The following is a 14,181-nucleotide window of genomic DNA, read 5'->3' on the forward strand; positions in this document are numbered from 1 at the left end:
GAGAATACAATCTGTTAACAGGAATTAGGCCAACAGGTTTCAAAATCAACCCAGAAACAAAGGCTACGTAATACTGTAGGCAATGCGGCCCAAATCCGACTTTTTCTTGGCAGTGAGAACAGCTCAATTACAATTTTGATCACCTCCAGAAATGTCAGATTTGTGCCATTTATGTATATCGTACTAAATCAGATACGTATTCATAGTCTGAACTGTCATGACGCATTTCATCCAACTTTTATGTCCTTCTGCAAAAGGCCATTGTAATTAGTTTTGCTCTCTTTCTTTTTTTCTTATCGTCGTCTTATGTGGTCATAATATCGTTGGCTCCTATTGCTCAACTGTTTATTTGACCACTCAAAAAAATCGGGTTTCAGCAAAATCGGGAATTGACCATCAAGACCTGCAGTGTGAACATTGTCTAAATGATGGACATCCGTCAGTCTGGAAAGGGTTATAAAGCATAAGAGTTCTAAGTTGGGATGTGTTGTAAAATGGGAGTTTTTACTCTCTTTCCTCCCTGTGCACCACTGGGTCCGTTTCTCTCCAGTTCCGAGACCCAACCAGTAAAACCAGCAAAGTATTTACCTTGTGAAATAATGAGAAATGGTTAAGTATAAAATCAAGATTTAATGCCAAAATGATCAGTGTACAGAGTATACAATTGAACAGATACAGAGTGACATTCACCTTTGGTACAGGTGTTACGTCGATTCGCGTTTCTTGCCGCTCACGCGGCAAAAAAGGCACGTGCTTGTTTAGCGCTCGTAACCAGTGTGCCGTGCTTGCGCCGCAGGAGATCTACGGACACCGTGAAAGCTCAAACAACGTGTTTCGGCGAAGCTGTCTCACTTTTTTGCAACTGTGCTCTCATCCGAGATTATATATATATATATATATATATATATATATATATATATATATATATATATATATATACACATATACATACACACACACACACACGTTTCCTCTTGTGTTAAACTGGGTGATATGAATGGTGCCATCTCTTTGAAATAGTAGAATCATCACTTGGATATTAGTTTATAAAAACATGTCTGTTTTTTTTTTTTTGCCCATTAATGTCCCCTAACTTAACATTATGTTTTCTCTCCCTTGCCTATTAGAAATGAATGATCACACCTTTTACCACAACAGTAACATTTTTATACATACTTTGAATTGGTCCAGATAATATTTATTTACAGCTTCAACATAAGAAGACCATAGACAGACATATTGGCTGGACAAAAATTAAAACTAGACAAATTTACACATACCTCATTACAAAACACCACAGGAATAATTGTTTTTAGGCTTAAAAATTAAAAGATACTGTCAAACTTTCAAGAACATGCTTAAACATAGGTCATTCAATTAAGATAAGTATTCAACATAAATACAATGTGCTTATTTTTAAAATCTAAAATAAATAATAGTATAACAACAATTGGTGTAATTCCACCTGTAAATAAACACTGAACAAATTGCAGAGTTGTGAAAAACTTCAACAAGTCATCTTCCCTCAACAGGCCTTACAAATAAAAGCTGCTGATGTGTTTGGACATCCGCAGCAAACATGGCGAAACCACCTCAAGCCCACATCACAGGATATCTGCAGAACAAAAAGATTAAAATTTATTGTAATATTTCATCTGTCATGTAGGTACACACATAGCATATATTTTAATGTTTCATCTACTATTAAGACTTATTGCCTAAGAGTGTAAAATATTTGATCTTGGGATCTATATGCAAGATTAACTGTTAATAGGGAAAGTCAGTTAATCATCAGTTTACTTCCTTTTGTAGTTGACTGATTTGATGCAAGGCTCACCTTGAATGATCTGTATTTTATACAGGAGCTCCTTTGTGGCCCTTTGGGAGAAAGTCCCAGTCACAGCAACTAACTTGTCTGTTTACTGTTTTCTTCAAGCCATATCTGGAACTTATGTACACTGACAACATCATAGTATGTGTCAGTGCTTATTACAATACTCTTACAGACCCTCTCCATCCATAATCCTTCATCACAGGCAAACATTATTCTGTGCCAAATCCAACAAATAATTGGGACTCAACAAATCCAAAAACATTTTTGAATAATTAGCCTTCTTTCAATGTACTTAAAATATATGTAGCTGTCTTTCATATACACACTGACACAAAAGTAAATGTTTGGATTTTGGGGCTTCCTTCTTTCTTTGTGTGACATAAGGCCATATCCCAATGAATGTCTTCGTGGGAGGTACAGTCACACATGTCTGCTTCAAATGCCAAATAAGCACTTGGGAACTCCTTAGCCTGGACAGTCTGGTCCAGGAGCTACACAAAGCACTTTCCTTGCACCTCTGAATTTTATTTAAAGTGTTTAATTTTTATTTTAACATAATTCTAGCAGCAATAATATTACCTATTAACTTTTTTGTACTTTATGATTTCATGTATAAAATATTTATCTTAAAGTGTCAACATTTTCTAGAACACTGTATTGAGAAATATGATTATACCCAAATGATGCTCTTCTTCTCTTTGGGATCGTCTTTCTGTCCACAGATGCAGCAGATATCTGTCAAGTCATCTGCAAGGATGAAAGTGGTTATAAACTAATTGTCCAGTTTGCAAACTTTAGTACATACCCTAGAAACACAGATAGTTTTACTTTATGGAGCTAAATGGACCTTTAATTGATGTAGTTGTTATCTTTTATGAGAGCTACTTTTGTTACCCACCTGATGCCTCCAGCACAGTGACTGCAATCTGCCAACGTAGCATTTCCACATCCTTACGTCCGGCAGGAAAAACAGGCTGTTGTCCCTCAAGTATTTTCTCTACAAACTGAAGTACAAACACAAAACACATATAGCCCAACATGTATCTCAAGTGAATATAGGAGTACATTTTTTAATACCTTTATGGCAAACACGCTGCAAGAGCTGGAGTCAGGTTGTAGGGGGTGTGGAAGTGTGTTGCACTCCCACCTTGACACATTCATGCCGTTTCTTCACAAGAGCTCTAAAAAACAGCAAGGTATTAGCAATTAACTGAAACATGCCTGTTTCATGCAGAACAGTAAGTTTGCTTTGACAAATAACTTTTAAAAATAAACATATTTAGTTCCTTGCGTTCCTTTCTAACTTACCAAAAAAGAAATTGCATACATCAAAGATATTTACTTGTGTATATGATTTGACCAATTTGTTATGTAATTTTGCTTCATGGTTCATCCTGGAGGATTTGTGCCATATAAATAAACACAATTTAAATTTATAGAATTATCCTGCCATCACATTTTTATTGATACAACTCAAAGAAATACAAAGCATGACAGGAGAAATAACTGATAATGCAAAGGATACACATTTTGTTTTCAAGGACAATTATGTGCCATTTATGATGTTGATGTTTGCAATTAAAAGTCTCGCCATTTTATAGACTAAAAAGGCTGTATATCACAGCAATTACAATGTGATGCAATATACCACGGACCGCCTGCATCCACACTTGAAAAGGCATGCTTAGTCATCGAAAATATTGAAAAATAAACGCCTTTAGGTTTGTCTGATGTAGATCTACTGATGGTCTCAAAAAAGTATCCAAATTATTTCATTCTCAACTACCCAAAAATAATAAAACTTTGTCATGAAAATAAAAAATCACAAAACATACACATACCTTGATATTTCTTGACATCTCTTCAACTTCTGACTACTTTCCCCAAGTGAGTCCAGAGGAAGAGATTTTCTCTGTTTTGGAAATATAATCTGAAAAGACATCAACAGATATGATTTGGCTACTAACTGTCTGCCTTGTATTGCTTTAAAGGCGCATGAATGTAAGATACTTGAATTGAGAAATTCAACACCTGTGATGGACTTTTTAAAACTTTGATTAAAACAAAGGAATTGGGGAGGAACGGTGTCTTTATTGATTATATGCAAACACTTACAATGACAAACCAGTGATGGTTGTCATTAACAATGCCATACAGAGTGCTGTAGTCTGTTGGATCCCACTGAAAAATTGAAACACTGATGTCAGCATCATGATGCCTTTTAAGGTAATTGTAAAACAGTTCAAACAACCAACCTTGAAGCGTGGAAATTTTTTTTGCCACACAGCAGACATGCCAAACGAGTCGATACACAGCACTTTCTCTGCTGAGGATGTATTATGCTTTCTCTCCAAAAATTTCATGTAGGCATTGATCAACTAAAAAGATAGGTCTTTGTTAACTTGCACAATCATATTATTATAAGAATACCCATCCAGTGCAGTGACATTTCTAAATTGGGGATGGTTAGAAAAACTATGTGTTTTACCTCGCTCTCGAGTTCCCTTCCTGGTGCTGTTCTGAAAATATCAAAGTAAAACAGCTTATAAGGCCCAATTTTAGAAAGAAGAACAGCCGCTGTCATGCCATCCCAGGCTTTCCGGATATCTAAAATAAAACAGGAAAGAATTTGAGATTTTGGATGTGAAACTCATACAATACACATGTACATTATATTTACATTGAAAAGTGTCCAAAAACATACCCTGCTCTACTTTTGTAGAGCCTGAAAATGGTGGCACAGCAGGATCCATAGCAGCTTCAACACCTTGAAGGGTGGAGGCTGGATCCCCAGCAGGTTGAGTGGAGGAAGCAAGGTCCCCAGCAGGTTGAGTGGAGGAAGCAAGGTCCCCAGCAGGTTGAGTGGAGGAAGCAAGGTCCCCAGCAGGTTGAGTGGAGGAAGCAAGGTCCCCAGCAGATTGAGGGGTGGAGGCTGGATCCCCAGCAGGTTGAGTGGAGGAAGCAAGGTCCCCAGCAGGTTGAGTGGAGGAAGCAAGGTCCCCAGCAGGTTGAGGGGTGGAGGCTGGATCCCCAGCAGGTTGAGTGGAGGAAGCAAGGTCCCCAGCAGGTTGAGTGGAGGAAGCAAGGTCCCCAGCAGGTTGAGTGGAGGAAGCAAGGTCCCCAGCAGGTTGAGGGATGGAGACTGGATCCCCAGCAGGTTGAGTGGAGAAAGCAAGGTCCCCAGCAGGTTGAGGGATGGAGACTGGATCCCCAGCAGGTTGAGTGGAGAAAGCAAGGTCCCCAGCAGGTTGAGGGGTGGAGGCTGGATCCCCAGCAGGTTGAGTGGAGGAAGCGGAGGAAGCAAGATCCCCAGCAGGTTGAGTGGAGGAAGCAAGGTCCCCAGCAGGTTGAGTGGAGGAAACAAGGTCCCCAGCAGGTTGAGTGGAGGAAGCAAGGTCCCCAGCAGGTTGAGGGGTGGAGGCTGGGGGGAGCAGGTTTTCCAGTTTTTATAATGTTCTGAGGGATTATTGGTTCTTGTTCAATGAATAACCAAAGCTGATCTATGTTCACTTTTGGCAGAAAAGCGGTTGGGGATTGGAGATCTGCACTTTTGTGGATTAAGTTAACAATGGTGTATGGGCCCGTCCAGTTTTTCTCAAGTTTGCCACCCTTACGCTGTTGGCTTCTTATGTTGAGTCGTAGAACCTTTTCTCCAACCTTAAAAGCTCCCAGCCACTGTGGTCTTGTATTTTTGCTGAGCTGTTTTTATATTTTGCTGAACTAGTTGGAAAATTGTGTCCCGTTTTTTTATTGCCTCCAACACCGACTCCTTCCCCAGAGTGTCTTCAATCTTGCTGTCAATCTGGGTAAAAAGAACAAAAAATATATATATATAAGCAGATTTCAAATACCTTAAGGTGTCCACTGTTGAATATTGGATATTTCAGATGTGAAAACATATCTGGCAGACCAATATTTTCCAAAACCATAAACATGGTGGTTATCCATAACCACAAAAAATTTGAATAACATTTAATGTGTTTTAGGACAGAAGGAAATAAAACAGGTGGATGAACTTGGTACATTAATTGTGAATTATTGGAAATTTCTCTTACAAAAATTTAGATTATGATTGCAATTTCTTTGTCTGTTATTAATGTAATATGTTACCTTATCACAAAATACCACCAGAGATACTGCTGTTTTATTTGTACATTTATAAAAAATTTCCATCAAGAGTCAAAACTAAACATGACCTAAAATATTGTCTTTACATCTACAGGGCTCTGCATGTAGAATGTAATACAGACAGACAGACGAAATCATGTCTCACCAGGATGTTCTCTGGAACCTCACATGGCATACAAGCCTCTGTTCCAAAGAGGAGGAAATATGGTGAAAACTTTGTTGTGTATTGTTTTTTGGTTCTGAGTCCAAACATCACAGCATCCAAGTAGGTGTCCCAAGTGTCTGGTCGCTCGCTCACAAGTTTGCACAGTGCTCTGAAAAACAACATTTTATCATTTGCTTGCTAAATTAACTGAAAGAAGCTCCCAGCCACTGTGCCAATGTGGACAAATTTACCAATCCAGTCTTGGGAGTTTTCGACCTAAAGAAAATGATAACCCATTCAGTAATTGAAGTCACAAAAAAGTGCGGGGTCACACAAAGGGGATTCCACTGCAGCAGGCCATTAACTCCAGGGGAGCAGAAGATCACACCAGCATAAGATGAACAATTTCCAACTTCACAGAGAATAATGGCATCAACACTTGGAGAAGAATGTAAGGGAGTCCAATCTATGTTTCTGTACATGATGGAAGACATCTGTATTTCACTATCAGCACACAGGCCGTACTTTACCACATTGTCAAAGAGGACAAAGTATGTACTGGCATAATGTTCATGCAGAATGTAAAAAAAACCCACTTTTGAATAATTACAGTTAAATTCTGAAATTTTAATTACCTTTAAATTGTCCCATTGAGCTTTTCTACTAGCCCATTGGTCTGAGGATGATAGGGAGCACAAAGGCTGCGCTCAATGTCCAGCATTTTGCAAATGTCCTTGTTCAACTGTTGGTCAAAAATGAATAAATGCTTTAACAGATAAACATCAACAAGAAATAACTGATCACTAAATTACTAACCATTTTCATATTGCATCATACATCGGTCCATAACACTCAAAAGTATTTAGCAACACACCTCATTGACAAATTCTTTCCCCTGGTCTGTCAGGATTCGCTTAAGGGCCCCAAAGCGATAAAAGAACTTCAAAATGCATTGTGCAACATCTGCTGCTGTTTTAGACGGTAAAGGATAGGCTTCAGACCATTTTGTAAAATAGTCAACCATGACTGCAATGTACTGGTTCCCAGCCTCTGTCTTAACCACCTTTCCTATAAGGTCCATCCCAACAAGCTCAAATGGTTGACTCACCTGAAAAAGTAAAAGAAAACAGAGAATAGCACTTTTGACCAGGGATTATAAAATATCCTTCTTGTAGTGTTTTGATATGTATGTCACTTACTTCAATTGGGATGGGTTTTGTCTCCTGCTTAATTGTCACTGCACTTTGCTGGTGTTGCACACATTGATTGATCTAAAGAACCACATTTTTTAATAAAATGTCAACCATCAAAAAGCTGTTATAAGCTAAAACAATACATTAATGTAATAGGATTTTGATGTGTTTTCTGTTTATTCTGGATTTAGAGATTTCATAATTTCATAATTTGTTATTTGTGTTTTGCCCAAATTATTCTTTGTCTTGATTAAATCAAGCTATTTCTGTTTCTTTTTACTTTGCATTTATTTCAGTTATTGTTAGTTGAGTTTGGATTCGTGTTTCTTATTTCCCTGTTAGTGTTAATCCTCCTAGCTCCACTGTTTTATCTCTTTCTCTCTCCCTCAGCTGTCTCCTCACACCTGCACCTTCTTTTCTAAGTATCACTGGTCCATTATTTCAGCATTCAACCTCCAGTTTTTAAGCAACTCTCCTTGATTCACTTCTCACATAAGCCTAGTTATTCTCCATGTGCTCCTTGTTCTCGCTGTCATCTCCTTGTATGAAAGTTCATTAAACATCCACCAATTAACTACTCTCCACATCCACCTATTACATTTGTGTTCAACACCATCTACTAACTAGACAATGACTTGTTGTAACAATGTACACTGTAAACCCAGATTTTGTTTGAACTCAAAGAGACTTAGTTCATATTACTTAAACAGGTCTAATTTACTGACATTACTTGTTTATTTTGATTAAGCTGAATTTTTTATGTCCTTTTTTAGTGTAATTATGTTTTTAAGTACAATCAATTGTTTTTACTTAAACACATTGAATTAGTATTACTTAAATATATGTAATTTCTTTATATTAATTAATATTTCTGAGTAAACTGCACTTTTTGATGGCGTAGCTTATTGTAATTATGTGTTTGAGCTCAAACAACTCAATATCATCAAGTTTTGCCTTTCACGTCACCCACATGCCCGCGAAAAATCCAGTTTCGACCGGTTTTGAACGAGTGGAGCGGGAGGAGCTGGCATTGAGGAGCTCTGAAGGTTTTAGGGACAGAACAGAGACAAAGAATTCAGCGATTTTGATATTTTCGGCAAGTGAAGTTTTAACAAACAAGTCATTCGACGGACATTTGAAGCAGTGAGTGAAAGAACCAAATTCAGCCTCAAAACAGTTAGTTGGAACTCTGTTTTGCTACTTAGCTAATGTTAGCTTGTCAGCTAACCTGTTCGGTTGGAAAAGCAATTTCAACTACTCATCTTGAGAAGCTTTATACTGTTAGCTAACTGCAATTTTACTTAGTTCACGTAATTTTAACCAGAAAAATGGACTGGAAGTGTAAATATTGTGGTTTTATTTGTGGGAAGAGGGCGCAGCTATTTAAACACTACTGCCTAAAACATGGAAGCTACACAAGGACAGTACCATTCCCTTGTTTGCATCAGGACTGTCTGTGTACATTCAAGTCCTTAAACAGCCTTAAAGCACACACTCTAAAACTAATGAGGAACAACCAGGACAATATGAAGCTGTAAAAGTCTGCTGTCAATTGTGAGTTCACTGAGCCCTGCTCTGAAGCTGAATTTTTCAGCCACCTCTGAAGCAGACACTTGAAAGTTAACCAAAAGGTTCAGTGTCCGTATGCAGGCTGTATATTTGAGAGCAGTGTGTATTCAACTTTCAATGCACATAAAAGTAAAGCACATAGAGAGGACAACTTGAAGATGTTCAAGAAAGAAATAGTTATTTTTGAAATACGTGATGAAAATAGAGTGTGGTTTTCCAAATGAGCAAATGCCAATTGAACACATGGGGGACTATCCTCCATGTACCTGAGAGCTCTGTACAAGAAGTTATCAAACAGCTTTGTGATATACATTATTTGTCTGAGCCACTTCTGCATCACAAGGTGAAGATGATTCTCAAGAAGTATGATTCTGAGATAGATGAGTCAGTTGTGAAACAAGTGAGCACTGCTGTTTCTGAGACCAATGTTATGACAACATTTTGCGGCAAAGATGGCTCCTTAGCAACAACCAAAAAGAAAGCATCCTATGTGTCTAAAGAATTTCCCCTGGTGATGCATGTTGAGTATGTAGTTGACAAAGATAAGAAATCAGTTGTATATGTTCCTATACAGCAAATGCTGCAGAAGTTGCTGAGCAGGACAGATGTGTTGGACAAAGCAATGTCTGAAGAGATACATGTTCCAAATGAATATAAATCTCATATAGACGGTGCATACTTCAGAGAAAATTGTATTCTTACTATTGATGAGTTCACAATTGCCATTGGGCTGTATATTGATGACTTTGAAGTTGCCAATCCGTTAGGAACGTCGAAGAAGAAGCATAAGATGTGTGCTGCCTACTGGGTAATTGCCAATATGCCAGCAAAATATAGAGCATCACTCAACTCTATCCAACTTGCTCTTATATGCAACACAACCACTGTAAAAGAATTTGGTTATGCTAAAGTCCTGGACCCACTTATACATGATCTTATGTCACTAGAAAAGGATGGTGTTTATATAGAGGCCTTGGGTGCAAGTGTGAAAGGAACTGTTTTGTATGTAGCTGCTGACAACCTAAGTGCTCATGCAGTGGCAGGATTCTATGAGAGCTTCTCTGTTGATACGTTCTGCAGATTCTGTATGGCAAGTAGAAGTGAAACTCAAGAACAAGAGGTCCGCTCTGGTGCCTTTGAGCTCAGAGACAAAGACAGGCATGACAGACAAGTGCAGGAAGTTATGGAAGACCCAGAACTCGGTAGAACATATGGTGTGAAAAAAGAGTGCCCTTTCACTGCAAAATTGGAGCACTTTCATGTTGTTAAAGGTTACCCTCCTGACCTCATGCATGATCTTCTGGAGGGCATAGTCCCCATGGAGTTGTCTTTGTGCCTTTCATATCTGATTTCCAAGGGATATTTTAGTCTAGGAACACTGAATCAGGCTATCAGGTCCTTTACATACACATTTACGGACAAAACTGATAGACCACAGCCACGAAGGGCTTTTCCACAAAACGCACAATCGGGGGAAATGCGCATGAGAACTGGTGCCTAATTAGGCTTTTACCATTTTTTGTTGGTGAGTGTATTCCTCCAGAGGAAAAGGCATGGGAAGTTCTCATGCTTGTCAAAGATATTGTGGAGTTAGTAGTTGCTCCCAAGTTTACTGAAGAGACACTGTACTTCCTGGAGTGCAAGATAGCAGAGCACAGAGAATTACTGCAGTCTACTTTCCCAGAGTTTAGATTACGACCGAAACACCTCTACATTGAACACTACACTTTGCTCATTAAGGCATTTGGTCCACTGTGTGATGTCTGGACTATGCGTTTGAGGGCAAGCACAAATCTTTTAAAAAGGTTATCCGTGATGCTCAGAACTACAGGAATATAGCCCTTACACTTGCTGTGAAACACCAGAGAGCAGTCAGCTATCATTTGGACTCATGTTCATTTTTCAAACCTTCAATCGAGATGGAAAAGGTCACTACTGTCTCTGTCTCATCTTTTCCTGAGAATGTTGAGAGGATACTAAGTCCGAAAATCCAAAAGCCAGCAGCAGTTCTTGTAGCGTCGTCCGTTTGTGTGGATGGAGTTACATACAAGGCAGATATGGTAGTCTCTTCTGGATCCTGCTCAGGTCTCCCTGAATTTAGGCAGATCACTAAGATAGTTGCAGTTCACACAGAAATATTGTGTGTCTGCAGAGTAATGAGTGCATGGTACCACGAGCACCTTAGATCATACGAAGTTTGCTACTCCGATATAACCACGCCTCTGTGTGTGGTTCCATTGTCAGAGCTTAATGATGTTTTCCCCCTGTCAGTATACAGAATAGGTGGAAAACTAATGGTAATTCTCAAACGTTTTATTTTGTGCTGAACAATATCTCTCTTTATCATCAGATGGCAGTGCAACAGAGAATGCTTGTAAGAGTTATCATCACTGAAGCAGACATACGGAAGGTGGAGCTGGCAACAAAGCCTGATACAGTCGACCTTTTGATTAGGTCACTTAAATATGTTCAATTAAACTACAACTTCAGCTTACAGTTTAAAGATCCCAACTGCTCGACAGACCATGGTGGATGAAATGAAAAAGAAAACCCCAAATGGAGCCCTCATCAAGCAGAAGATGGATCTGACATTTGCTCTTCGAAGGAGTGAAGTTGTAAAGGACAAGCCTGCCATCACACAGATATGTGAACGCTGGCCTGCTCTCTTTACTGAACAACAGGTAGACCTGTAGACTTGTCTCACATACTGTGTCTACAGGGCCCCTCTGGTGACATTGGATTTTTAAAATTTACTGCATGGCTATGAATTATTATTGTTTTCATTTCTGTGCACACCGATGATTGTTGATTTAGCCAAAAAGTATGGACAACTTGGAATTAAGTTCATATATAGAATTGAATTACAATGACATGTTCATGTTTGTTGGCTTAAGCAATGATCAACAGTCTGCATGGAAATGATTACAGTACTAATTTATGGCCACGCATTTACAAAATAATCCCAATGTCACCAGAGGAGCTCATCAAACTTGTATTAAAGTGTAATATTGGAGTCGGAGTTGTTGCATCAAGAGATCACATTATGATGTCAGCTCATTTGAACATGAACATGTTTTTTCTTTTTCTTTTGCATGTTTCAGGTGTGTCTGGAGTTCAGCAGGGTGGTTGGTAAGAGTCTGAAGCAGGAGTTCTACGAGGCCCTTGACCATCATAGTCCCAGGCTCATGGAAATCTTCAAGACAAAGAGGGACCTCACAGGGCAGGTGTTGGCTGACATGATGCAACAAACGAAGGTTTGGTAATTTGCACCTCTATATTTAAGTCTTAGAAGCCCCCCACCCCCAATTTTAATAGAGTAGTGCTATAGATGATAGATGGATGTGTGCTCATAGTTTTCAGGGTAACATATAAACCCTATTTTAATTTTGTGATGTCCTCTCTTCTCCCTCAATCTACCAGACTTTGAATGTGACAGAAATCAGATGCCTTGTCCTCAGGGGGCTTCCTGTAATTCTCGGCGATGATCCTTCCACCTTCTTCAAGGCCTGCGTTGTAAGCAACTATGATTTTTCTCTCCCTTCTTTCCCCCTCCCCTCGTTTACTACCTCTTCTCCCTTCTCCTCTTACCACCTGCTTTTTATATCTCCCCCGTTCTTAACCTGCCTTCCTCTCTCTCCATCTCTATCCCTCCCATACATATCATTTTAAGGTGTTTATTTAAAAAAAATGTTGTTTTTTTTTCTAAAAAAATTCTCTTTGCACCTGTCCTGACTGATTTTCTGTAGTAATTTCTGAACAAGGCAGTAGGTGGACAATGGACAGGACAGACTTTGGGCTGTGTACCTATAAAGGCTGTTTATAACAAGATGTTGACGTGGTCATGCACTGTTCCTTTTTTCAGGACGTTGATGATGAGGGTTTATACAATGATATCCCTGTGGGGATCCTCTACCATGAACAGGAATACATCACTCCACAAAAGCAGTCCCTTCACCACAACGCATCCTCGGTGGGAATCATCTTGGAGGGAAAAATTGTGATGGATGCTGAGAGCCTTCCCCAGGCCGTGTACATTGTCTTTGGACTTACCTATGCACTCCATCTCAACTACCCGAAGTACATGAAGAACAGTTTTGATTTTTTTCAACAGGTACTTCTGAAATTGGGTAAGACAGATCTGAAACCTAAACTTCAAACACTTAAGAATCAGCTTGCAATGTAAGATCCAGGATCTCTTCTCCACAAGTTTTTACATGTCAGGTTTTTTTTTTTTTGATCAATTGGCAGTAAAATTATTTATTTTCAACTGGCCGTAAAAGAAGAAAAAGGAAATAATAAATCTGGCCATTTGTTAATTAAAAGTTTGATAGAAGGGAATGTATAGATGTAAGGAGAGAGGGCAGGACTGAAAAACAATATGTGTGGGATAGAGAAAGCAAGGGGGGGTCACGAGGAGGGAAGGTAGAGGTGGGAAAGTGTGGGCTCTAGATGGGGCATCTACTGTTAGTTTTATTTTTCAACATTGTTCTGTATCATTCACTTTTTGTTATCCTGAAAAAACATTTTTTGTTAACTTCACAAATGCCAAGATGATGGTGTGGGGTAGAGGCGGAGGGGAGAGTATGGCTGTTATCTGCTCTCTGTTGTTTTTTACCCTCCTGTTCTCTCCTTTTTCAGTCTCAACCCCTTTTTTGTTTTCTTCATAGACAAATTTGTTATTTCGAAACGTTAAAATGCCAGTTTTCAGTAGGGCTTCGGCTTATCTTGCCTGTATCTCTGCCAAATTTGAAGAGGCACAGTATGATGTTGTAATGAGTGGAAGTGAGTGAGCTTTGTGTGCCAATACATTAGACAAATTTTTTTTTACAGATCAGAATATGCTCACTAAAAGCCTTTTGGGCCATGACTGTTTCTTTTGATGCTAAAAAGAAAATGTTCAATAAAAACAATTATTCAATAAAATGTTGCAGTTGTATGTATTTTGCAATTCCTGCTTAACAAGCTGAGTTAAATTAACTGGTGGAAAATTACTGTTTAAACTAGATATCTTCAGTTACTATAACTTGGTTACTAGTAAAAGCAACTTAAATATTCTATTCCATTCCAATAGGGGCTCAAGTTCATTGAACGTAGTTCACTTCACTCATACAACTAATGCCTCATTACTTAACTTTTTTAAGGCAACGAGTTACCTTGATTTTTTTAAGTAGATTCTACTTATCCGGGTTTACAGTGTACCCTTTAAAATATTGTACATTAACAATGTAACGGTCACAATGTTTTCTGTTTGTGAGCCTTGATTTATAAGAAATACATATCCACTTATCGATGTCTTTTGTGATGCCTGGCCA

The 14,181-nt window shown here is 38.7% G+C and overlaps 2 protein-coding genes across 6 annotated transcripts; one reads left to right on the plus strand and one right to left on the minus strand.

Moving 5' to 3' along the window:
- Positions 1–4,318: 4,318 nt before the first annotated feature.
- LOC124877587 (polysialoglycoprotein-like) lies at positions 4,319–10,752 on the minus strand. Its single transcript, XM_047380887.1, has 3 exons — positions 10,716–10,752; positions 4,539–5,255; positions 4,319–4,353 (listed from the first exon to the last, which is right to left on the minus strand). Exons 1-3 carry the CDS (start codon positions 10,750–10,752, stop codon positions 4,319–4,321), a joined length of 789 nt encoding a protein of 262 aa, XP_047236843.1.
- Positions 5,817–13,792, plus strand: LOC124877527. 5 transcript variants are annotated; one of them, XM_047380789.1, is made up of 6 exons: positions 5,817–8,443; positions 11,220–11,279; positions 11,392–11,550; positions 11,971–12,123; positions 12,290–12,382; positions 12,732–13,792. In XM_047380789.1, exons 2-6 carry the CDS (start codon positions 11,220–11,222, stop codon positions 13,050–13,052), a joined length of 786 nt encoding a protein of 261 aa, XP_047236745.1. In that variant the 5' UTR covers positions 5,817–8,443; the 3' UTR covers positions 13,053–13,792. The 5 variants fall into 5 exon arrangements, with proteins under 5 accessions (XP_047236745.1, XP_047236744.1, XP_047236749.1 ...); XM_047380788.1 differs by having other exon boundaries at positions 5,818–8,476; XM_047380793.1 differs by having other exon boundaries at positions 5,820–8,443; positions 11,360–11,550.
- Positions 13,793–14,181: the final 389 nt, after the last annotated feature.

This window comes from Girardinichthys multiradiatus, chromosome 12 (genome assembly GCF_021462225.1).
Source record: "Girardinichthys multiradiatus isolate DD_20200921_A chromosome 12, DD_fGirMul_XY1, whole genome shotgun sequence".
Classification (NCBI taxonomy): Eukaryota; Metazoa; Chordata; class Actinopteri; order Cyprinodontiformes; family Goodeidae; genus Girardinichthys; species Girardinichthys multiradiatus.

What these genes read in the sequence shown, in the direction of transcription:
- LOC124877587 (XM_047380887.1), bottom strand. Translation starts at nt 10,752, where the DNA reads ATGATAGCTGACTGCTCTCTGGTGTTTCACAGCAAGT. An exon ending in TCTGGTGTTTCACAGCAAGT is followed by an intron (nt 5,256 to 10,715) that starts GTAAGGGCTATA and finishes TGCTCCCCCCAG; the next exon opens with CCTCCACCCCTCAACCTGCT. An exon ending in CTCTACAAAAGTAGAGCAGG is followed by an intron (nt 4,354 to 4,538) that starts GTATGTTTTTGG and finishes TGATATTTTCAG; the next exon opens with AACAGCACCAGGAAGGGAAC.
- LOC124877527 (XM_047380789.1), top strand. Translation starts at nt 11,220, where the DNA reads ATGGCAGTGCAACAGAGAATGCTTGTAAGAGTTATCATCACTGAAGCA. An exon ending in CTGAAGCAGACATACGGAAG is followed by an intron (nt 11,280 to 11,391) that starts GTGGAGCTGGCA and finishes ACTGCTCGACAG; the next exon opens with ACCATGGTGGATGAAATGAA. An exon ending in CCTTCTTCAAGGCCTGCGTT is followed by an intron (nt 12,383 to 12,731) that starts GTAAGCAACTAT and finishes TCCTTTTTTCAG; the next exon opens with GACGTTGATGATGAGGGTTT.